The sequence below is a fragment of the Pristiophorus japonicus genome, chromosome 20 (genome assembly GCF_044704955.1).
Source record: "Pristiophorus japonicus isolate sPriJap1 chromosome 20, sPriJap1.hap1, whole genome shotgun sequence".
NCBI classification, from domain to species: domain Eukaryota; kingdom Metazoa; phylum Chordata; class Chondrichthyes; family Pristiophoridae; genus Pristiophorus; species Pristiophorus japonicus.
In genome coordinates, this window is record NC_091996.1 from 10,495,100 (window position 1) to 10,505,687 (window position 10,588).

Sequence of the window (10,588 nt, forward strand, 5' to 3'; positions counted from 1 at the left end):
TTAAGTACAAACTAGTTTACAAATGGTTGTACAAAATAATAAACCTCATTCAATCATGTGTAGTTAAATGAAGGTGTTGTGTAAACCAAATTTAAAATGTTCTGGACTAAATTAGCCATAAATAGACTACTGAAAAGTGCAGCGGGTTAATTAGTATCTGAACGAAGGTTTTTGATGGAGTCGGACCTAAAATGTTCTTTTTCTCTTGAATGCTGATCAAGCTGCTGGGCATTTTTATATTTCCGACAAAGCTATTCAGACAGATAATTTTTACACTTATTAAATGAAGAAATTTTATTGTACAGAAAATTAGTCTTAATGTATTTTTTTTAAATGTTTCCCCATTCTGTAATTTTGTATTGTTCAAGGCAAGTAATATTGGTGTCAGAAAAGGGAATATTTTTACACTTTTTTATTGTTCAATATCACGTGTAGCCTAGGCAGTTATTATGGCCCCAAGTTTCGACATAATTTGCTCCTAATTTTTAGGAGCAACTGGTGTAGAACGGAGTATCTTAGAAATCAGAATTCTCGTCATTTAGTTTGCTCCAGTTCTAGTCAGTTAGAACAGTTTCACTTTGGAACAGAATTTTTTTTCAAAAGGGGGCGTGTCCAGCCACTTGCGCCTGTTTTCAAAGTTTCGTCAGTGAAAAATTACTCCAAACTAACTTAGAATGGAGCAAGTGAAGATTTTTGTATGCTCGAAAAAACCTTGTCTACACTTTAGAAAATCAGGCATAGGTTACAAATCAGGTGGAGGGAATGGGGGCGGTGGGGGGGTTTAAAGGGAAGTTTACAAACATTAAACACTTCAGTTTTACAAATAAAGAGCCATCATCAATAATAAATGATAAATACATCAATAAATCAATCAAAAAAAATTAATAAATAAAACATTTTCTACTTGCCGACTGCAGCACCGGGAGCCCTCCAACAGCGTGCTGGGTTTTCCCCGCCCCCCCCCCAGTGTGTCTCTGTCAGTGTCTCTATCTCTCTGTCTGTGTGTGTCTCTCATTCTCTGTCTGTCTGTGTTTCTGACAGCGAAGGGGGAGAAAGGAGATGGGGGGGGGGGGGGGGGGGGGGAGGGGAAGGGAGGCTGAATGGGCCGGGCCCGAGACTTCGGGCAGGACCCGTCCCCAGCACCAGATTTACAGGTAGGTGGCGTTGGGTCGGGTCGGGGGGGGTGGTGGGAGGGAGGTCGGTTCAGGTCGGGGGGAGGGAGGTCAGGTCGGATCCAGTGCCGGGGGGGCGGAAGCGGGAGTTGGGTCCGGGCGGGGAAGCAGGAGTCGGGTCGGGTCCGGGTGGGGAAGCGGGAGTCGGGTCCAGCCCTGGGGGTCGGGTCCGGTCCGGAGGCTGGAAGCGGGAGTCGAGTCGGGTCAGGAGGAAGCAGGAGCTGACCGTGGGAGGAGCCTTATTCACGCAGCCCCAGTGAGGCCATTGGGCCAGGGCTAGGGGCTGTGTGCTTCGGCCCCTCCCACACAGTTTTGGGCACCTGGAGCTGCTGCACATGCGCGCCCACTGTAGCGCGCATGTGCAGAGGTCCCGGCACTGTTTTCAGTGCAGGGACCTGGCTCCGCCCCCTACAGCTCGTGCTGCGCTGCGCCGAGCTGCAAACGACCTGCAGGGAGCTGGAGAATCTGGAAGTTTTTTTTAGGCGCACTTTGTGGCGCGAAAAACGGGCGTCCAGGTCGGGACTGCGCCGTTCTCGGCGCGGCTCGAAACTTGGGCCCTATAGTTCCAGCTCCACTGCTGCAATAACTCCCTGTTGTACAAGTGTGGCTCTCACTCTCGCTCGTGCTTTCTCTCTGTTCCCCCCCCGGCCCAAAACCCCACAACAGCATCAGAGAATTAAGTTCCCCAATCCTGCATTTTATTTTAAAGACCATTTCTATCCTCTGCCTAAACCCTCTGGCTAAACTAGTATGTTTCCTGTGGTGGTTGTTATGGTAAGTCGGGTGATGTGCTGGTTATATAACAGCAGGAATGCTACACCATATGATACTGAGTGGAACTATTTTTAAATTGACCTGTCCCTTTTTAAGGCCACATGCTAATTACTGTGTGTAAATACTGCCTGAGGGCAAGCGAAGTTTAATTGCTATTTGATGAGGGAAATGTTGTACATTGGAAAGTGCTCATCAAAAGGAAATCAAAGCATCATGAAGCGACTGCTTTTCGTGTTCTTCTTTTTTTAATACACTTTTAAAACTCTCGTGTGGCAGTTTAACTATGATGCTATTTCTCAACTTTTACATGCATGAATTGAGGTGTTCAGCAAAGAATCATCTAATCTACGTTTAGTCCCCCCGCCCCCCCGTACAAGAGACCATGCCGTGAGCAGTTAATACAGTGTACTAGGTTGGAGATATTGTCTTCAAATTGCTATCTCTCTCAGGCGTGTTTAGGACCCTGGACAGTGATGGGGAGATAGTGAATGGGCAGATGTTGCATCTCATGCTTGTATGGGAAGGAGAGCAAGTAGTAGGACTGATGGAAGAAGGAACTAGGGTGTCCCTTTGCTGAGAGGGTAGGGGAAAGATGGAAAGACTTGTGTTTTATATAGGCGACCGTAGGAAATCCCAAAGCGCTTTACAACCAGTTAAGTACTTTTAAAATACAGTCACTGTTGTAATGTGGGAAACGCGGCAGCCAATTTGCACACAACAAGGTCCCATAAACAGCAATGTGATGATGACCACATAATCTGTTTTTAGTAATGTTGAGACACACCAGGAGAACTCACCTACTCTTTGGAATAGTGCCGTGGGATTTTTGGGCAGATGGGACCTCTGTTTGTTTAATGTTTGATCCAAAAGATGCCATCTCCACCAGTACTGTACTGGAGTGTCAATCTAAATTTTATGCTAAAGCCTCTGGGCTGGGACTTGAACCCACAATCTTCTAACTCGGAGGCTAGAGTGCTACCAACTGAACCGCGGCTAACTAATTATAATTTATTCGGTGATGGGATATTATTGAGGTGGCAGAAATAGCAGAAAATGATCTGTCGGAGGCTGAAGGGTTGGAAGATGAAGAGTAGGGTTCTGAGAGGGGAAGGGGTGAGGGCAAACTCACCGGGAAAGAGGACGGATTCGGTCAAGGGCCCTGTCGGTCATAATGGAGGGGAATCCTCCGCTGAGGAATATTTCAGAAGCTCTGGTGTGGAAGGCAGCTGCATCAGAGCAAATGATGCAGAGAAACTGGGAGATAGAAATGGAGTCCTTGCAAAAAGTGGGGTGAGAAGAAGTATAATCAAGGTAGTTATTGGAGTTGGTGAGCTTGTAATAAATATCAGTGGACAGCCTACCTATCCTTACAGATGGAAAAATTGAGGAAGGGGAGGAAAGATTTAGAGATGGACCACAAAGATAAGGGAGGATTGGGAATCTGAATTAAAATGAATAACATTCACTAGATCAGTGTTGTCCAATACATTGGGAATCCAAATGTGGCTAATTGCATTTCTGATTAGTAAATTAAAAACTGAGTAATACACACCATCATTGGGCATCTGATCCCAATATTTGTATTTGCGCAGCATATGCATATGAACTTTATCCTTTTCCTGTATTTGTTGGTAAGATTGTGTGGTGAAAAGCAGTGTGCGAATGTTTTTTGATTGTTGGGTGCTTAACTTCTTAACTTCCTTGGTTACTGAAGGGTGGCAGATGTTAAGTAAATATTTTCAAATTACATTTACCTGTATTGTGCGTAGGGCGTTTACTACTAAAATTGGTGCATGTGGCTAAAATGGGCCCCCTGTGCTCGTCAGCAATTGCCATTGGATAAAGGCAGGAGCAGATTTTACTTCTCCTTTACCTTTTACATGGTCTGTCTCTGAATCTTCCCTTTCTGGACTTCTCTATCTCTTCCTACTGAGTGTATCCAATTCTATCTATCTCTAAGGGAGGTTTACTGTATCTGCAGCATGATGATCTCAATCCAGTTTTTATGTCCTGTAGTCTTCAGACCCAAGCTAATCACATTATTGATCTTTCAAAGGGCTGTAGATATTTTATATGCTAATTGCGGCTCATGCCAGCCAGTTGAAGGATTGTGGTTTTGATGCTGATGGCTATCCAAAGCAAATCAAAGGGCTTGGCGACCACTGTTCATGCCTTAGCCAAGTGTTAAAAATGATTAACATCTTAATTGTCCGCCAGACTATTGAGAAGCAACGGTTTGATCGGCAAATGGGCCTGCTTGAACATCAAAATAAATTTAGCCATGCAATGCAGAATTCCCAGTTCCCTGCTTTGCACTATTTGTACCACCTGAGTGGGCTAACTAGCTCAGTGCGAGGTCCCCTCCCAAGGGCCGTGCATTCACACTTGGTCAATAACTCCTGAAAAGCACTAGAAGGATTTTAGACCATTTCTTTCTTGTTTTGAGACAGTTTATAGTGAATCTCTACTTTAACTTGATTGCTGAGATGTACTGCTTCTGTGTACTATCTTTCTTGTAAGAAAATCCCCTTAAGTTTAGCTTAAACAAAATTGGTTGACTTGTGATGAGGACTTTTTCAGGAAAATTACTGCAAGAAGTTGCAGTTCGTGTCTCCTTTGTCTTTGATGCTTTATACAAAAAAAACTCTTTACTTTCACTTCTAATCATTTGAGGACTTTTTTCAATGATTTTGCATTGGATGGGCTGGGGTTTACAGTAAATCCTGGCACACCCTTTGAATGACTAGCCTTACATTCCAGAAGGGAACTGTGTGCTGATCGCACAAGTATGTTTAGCTGAAGGGTCTGGGAATGTACATGAATTCTAGGCCCAAGCGTCTCCAGAATAAGTCCCTAACTAAAGAGAACACACTGTTATAAGCATTTCCAACGCACAAAATGCTCTTGAATAGTTAAGTTTAATCAATTTTTTGGTAAACTTCCATTCTGGCTTCTCAGCAACAGTGGAGAAAGCCAACAACCATGAAATTTAACACAAGCTCGAGGAAGAGCATCTTTGTTTGCAGTAGGATTGGAACTAGGGCTTTCAGCAGGCAGAAGTAGCAGTGAACATAAGATAAGAACATAAATAGGAGCAGGAGTAGACCATATGCTCCGCCATTCAATAAGATCATGGCTGATCTGATCTTGGCCTCAACTTCACGTCCCTGCCCGCTCCCCATAATCCTTGACTGCCCTATAGTGAGATCACACTAGACACTAAGAAGGAAATGGGGGCTGGCCGGGGCCGGGCCCCGCTGGCTGAAGGAAGGACGTGAAGAGGAGCCTACAACGGTGGAAAGCAGGGCTGGGTGGCTGATCATAGGACTGGTGTCAAGAATGGAGTGGGACATAAATGACAAAACCAGCAAGAGACTTTATTGGTATATAAAAAAAAAAAATTAAATCAACTTGGCTGACTTGAAAGACGAAAATAATATTCTGGTCAGATGTGGGCGATCTCCAGTGAGAGGTCGGGAAAGCAATTCCATAAGCATAAACGTAATTTTAATGGCTGTTACAGCTTCCCCACTAAAAATCAGAGAACCAGGCATTGCCAAGTCTTGAGTCAAGACAAAATTATGACACAAAGTAATGAATGTGGCAGCAGTGTGCACATTTGTATGGTAATTTTCAGGTTGGCATGCTGTTACTGTGGAGTGCTGCAAGAAACGATGCTTGGGCCTCGGCTGTTTGCAATCTATAGCAATGACTTGTATGATGGTACTGAGTGTAATGTATCCAAGTTTGCTGACAATACAAAGCTAGGTGGGACTGTAAGCTGTGAGGAGGGCACAGTCTGCAAAGGAATTAGACAGTTTAAATGAGTGTGCAGTAAGGTGGCAGATGGAGTATAATGTGGGGAAATGTGAGGTTATTCACTTTGGTAGGAAGAATAGAAAAGCAGAATATGTTTTAAATGGTGAGAAACTATTAAATGTTGGTGTTCAGAGGGATTTGGTACAAGAAACACAGTTAACACTTTGCATTTATGTAGTACCGTATCATATTGAGATGTTCTGAAGCACTTTAAATGGTGAGTTATATTCAAAGGGCAGTTTGTGTTGCCGTTTGTTTTTTTTGGGGTGTGCAGCCCATTCAAAATACCATGCCTGCGTGGTTTTTCCTATTTAAAAGCTGGTGAGCTGGCTACGCAAGAGCTGCCGAGCGTTGCGCAGCTTAAAGGGAACATTGTTAGTGACTACTTTATAAGTAAATGCAACAGCTCTTCTGCATCACTGATGAAAAACTTGTGTTTTTGGTTGAAAGACGAATGTGGGCCAGGACATCTGGGAAACTACCTGCTCTTCAAATAGTGCCATGGAATGTTTAATGTGTAGGTGCGACCTCTATTTTAATGTCTTGTCTGAAAGACACTCCTTCCAACAATGTAGCACACCCCCTCAGTATTTCATTGGAGTGCCAGTTCAGAGTAAGCTCCACTCCTAGTGCGGGGCACAAACCCACAATCTTCTGATCCAGAGGCAAGAGTGTGACCAGTTGAACCAAGAAAAGAGAGAATCTCCTTATGGCTAACTTTATCCAACTCTTTCTAACAGCTACAAAATAATGCTGAAATCATAGTGGAATCCGAGGCCCAAGGAAATGCAAATACTTCCTGCTTTTGTACTGTTATTTAACCAAATTGAAACTTTTGAGAGCAGCTTTCAACATACTGTATCTGAGTGGTAGGACGTGAGTTGGTTTGGTTCAAAACTCAGTTGTGTGGCCGAGAGGACGACAGACCCTCCTTCCCCCGCAGGTGAGGGGAAGGAAACTGAGTCACGTGCTATCATCTCATTTGGACACTGTGGACTTGAAGCACTCTATATAGGTAGAGTCCTGGAAGCAGGTTGCCTGACTGCACCCATCTCTGGAGAACAGTGTGTGGGCAGTGAACCTGGACAGGGGATAGAACTTCCTCTGATGGAGCTTTTAAAAAGTCTCTGGGCCAATGTGACCAAAGAGATCAATTTGATTTAGCAGATGCTGTAATTGTGGCAACAAAATGGCCTCGCTTATTAGAAAAGCATCCTCGTGTTGAACAGGCAGATCAAAAAAGATAGAATATGTTTTTAATGTAAATTGGCGAGCAGTCGATTACTATAAAAGGGGGAGATTTGATAGTGTAAATAAACAGTTTCCAGTGGCAGAGGGTTGGTAACCAGAGGGCACAGATTTTGGCAAAAGAACCAGAGGCGACATGAGGAAAAATAAATGTATGCAGCGAGTTATGATCTGGAATGCACTACCTTGAAAGTATGGTAGAAGCAGGTACTTTCAAAAGGAAATTGGATATATAATTGGAAGGAGAAACATTTTCAGGGCTATGGAGAGAGTGGGACTAATTAGATAGCTTTTTCAAAGAGCCGGCACAAGCCTAATAGGCCGAACAGCCTCCTTCTCTCCCCTCATTCTATAGCCCAAGACTTTTATTTGGCCAAGGAAAGAGCTCACATAGAAACATAGAAAATAGATGCAGGAGTAGGCCATTCAGCCCTTCTAGCCTGCACCACCATTCAATGAGTTCATGGCTGAACATGTAACTTCAGTACCCCATTCCTGCTTTCTCGCCATACCCCTTGATCCCCCTAGTAGTAAGGAATTCATCTAACTCCTTTTTGAATATATTTAGTGAATTGGCATCAACAATTTTCTGTGGTAGAGAATTCCACAGGTTCACCACTCTCTCATCTTTGGTGTTTGCCATAAAAATACTTTTGAATATTAATTAAGAATCTTTTATAGAGCCTTTTATTTACTAGAAGGAAGTCTTCAGTAAGTATTTAATCGTGTACCAATGGTGTGACTGTTGAGACTTTCCTGCTAGCAGAATGATGCTGTGGAGTATTACTCCCCGTATAATGGCCTGTTGTATCCTTAATGTTAGCAGTCCTTCTTCCTAGTGAGGGTTATAATTTTGCCAAAGTATGATGGAGGATGTGGAGAATGAGACAACTTCTTTCCTTTGTGATATGCAACCTTTCCTTCAAGTAGCTGAGGCAAGGCATGAATAGTTCCAAGGAAGCCTTTAAAAGTAGTGTTTTATTAAAATTAAAGTGCTGCAAAGGCAACTGGCAATGTGTGGACTTGTGCTATTTGCCTAGAATTTAACATTAGGTTTTTCCTCTTCGGAAAAGTGGAGATTGAGGTTTTTCCTTTGGACAAAATTGGCAAAGTTGAATCATGCAAATAATTCATTGTGGTGAAAGGTTCAAATACCAGAGGAGCCATATTTGAAAATTACAATTTTTAAAGCAAGAAGGAAAATTTAGTATAACTCTTCAACATGGTGCCCAGTATTTATACTGTAGCACCCGTTGGTATAAATGGGTTCACGAGGCAGTTAACTGTACTTTTCGGGGGAGAAATGATTTATGGGGTGGAGAAGGTAGGTGGTCTATCAAAAAGTGACTGTTGGGTATATTGGCCTTTTCTTGCTGCTAAAATTAATGTGTTTTTCTGTCTAGGTTTTGACAACCCTCAAGTAGTTTTACAGGTTATCAGGAGATACATTCATCATTTCTTCGGCTGCAGGGATTGTGCACAGCACTTCGAAGAGATGGCAAAAGAATCTATGGATAAAGTGGAGACACTGGATGGTGCCATTCTCTGGCTATGGAAAAGCCACAATGAAGTGAACAGCAGACTGGCAGGTAAGAGAAGAGTTGATTTGATGCTTCAAGTGTATGCACTGCAAATGGAATGTGTGGGTTCCATAATTCCTATAATGAAGTAGCTGAACCCCCAACACTAAGAAAGACTTGCATTTCTATAGCGTCTTTCACATTTGGACGTCCCAAAGCGCTTTACAGCCAATTAAATAACATTGAACTATAGTCACTGTTTGTTGTAATGTAGGAAATGCAACAGCCAATTTGCACACAGCAAGGTCCTGCAAGCAGCAATGTGGTAGTAACCAGATAATCTGATTTTAGTGATGTTGATTGAGGGATAAGTATTGGCCAGTATACTGGGGATAACTCCCCTTCTCCTCTTTGAAATAGTGCCATGGAATCTTTTACATCCACTTGAGGGAGCAGATTCTGTTTAATGTCTCATCTAAAAGACGGCACCTATGTATGGGCAGCACTCCTTCAGCACTGCACTGAAGTGTCAACCTTGATTTTTGTGCTCAAATCTCTGGAATGGGGCTCGAACCCACAAACTTCTGACTCCGGTAAGTGTGCTACCCACTGAGCCATGGCTGACATTTAAAAAAAAAACGGGCAATCAGAATAAACCAATTGGAAAGTTTGCACTTCTATAGAGTGGGTATACTGCGCACTTTGTGTTTCGAAGAAGTAATGTCAGCATCACTGATACAGAATGTGCAGTATAAATGACAAGCTATCTGTTTGGAGCTTGTTTTGGGTGCCGCCCACATCCTGAAAACAAATTTCAAAAATAGTTCAAGTGCTTCTTTAGACCATCCTGATGTTACCGAGCAGTCTAGTTGTTCAGCTGCTTTGCTAACATGGAAAAATATGGCCAGTTAGAAAACTGCACATACATTGATGTACACGGGCAGTACTGCGCTAGTTTTGAACTTGAGAGCAGTACCAAGCCAGTAATATAGCAGTGCTGTTGCCACGGATGTCTGCACTGAAAGCAGGTACTGGTTTCGAACAGTACCAGCGTTGTAATAGCAGCACGAGACTCCCTAATGTCTGCCCTCAAACTATGAATTCAATTAATGAATGTTTGATACATTTAGCAACAATGTCAAATATCTCCCAGCTGAGATTTATTAAATAACTGCCACTGACAAAAGTTACGAATAAGTTGCCAGCCTTGTGAGGGTAAAGTTTATTGCATTTTGGATGAGACGTTAAACCGATGCCCCGTCTGCACACTCATGGACGTAAAAGATCCCATGGCACTATTTCGAAGAAGAGTTATCCCCGGTGTACCGGCCAATATTTATCCCTCAATCAACATAACAAACAGATTATCTGGTCATTATCACATTGCTGTTTGCGGGAGTTTGCTGTGCATAAGTTGGCTGCTGCGTTTCCCACATTACAACAGTGACTAAACTCCAAAAATTACTTCATTGGCTGTCGAGCGCTTTGAGACGTCTGGTGGTCATGAAAGGCGCTATATAAATGCAAGTTTTTCTTTCTTTTTTCCTTGCTGGCCAGGAAAATAACTGCAAAATGGTGTGCGTCTATGGGCCCAAGTTTCCACAAGAAAAAAAAACGGGCGCCCCTCCGAGCTGGGCGCCCGTTTTTCGCGCCTAAAAAAATCCTCGGAATTCTCCACCTACTTACAGGTCCTCTGGCCCTTGGCGCAGCCAGCACGAGCTGTGGGGGGGGCGGAGCCAGGTCCCGGCGCTGAAAACAGTGCCGGGACCTCTGCACATGCGCGCTACAGTCGGCACGCAAGTGCAGTAGCTCCAGGCGCCGAACTGTGTGGGAGGGGCCCGAAGCACACAGCCCCTAGCCCTGGCTGAATGGCCTCACTGGGGCTACGTGAATGAGGCTCCTCCCACGGCCAGCTCCTGCTCCCCCCACGACCAGACCCGACACTCGCCCCCCCCCCCCCCCCCCCCCGACCCGACCCGACACCCGCTCCCCCCCTCGCCCCGACCCCGAGACCCGCTTCCCCCCCGACCCGACACCCGCTCCCCCCCCCCCCCC

The 10,588-nt window shown here is 44.2% G+C and overlaps 1 protein-coding gene across 1 annotated transcript in view; it reads left to right on the top strand.

The window, feature by feature from the left end:
- The window catches only part of qsox2 (quiescin Q6 sulfhydryl oxidase 2), an 86,387-nt gene that overhangs the window by 63,282 nt on the left and 12,517 nt on the right, over window positions 1-10,588 (top strand). Inside the window, exon 11 of the mRNA XM_070863745.1 lies at window positions 8,417-8,602. Coding sequence (XP_070719846.1) covers window positions 8,417-8,602 — 186 coding nt within the window. The remainder of the gene's footprint in view (window positions 1-8,416; window positions 8,603-10,588) is intronic.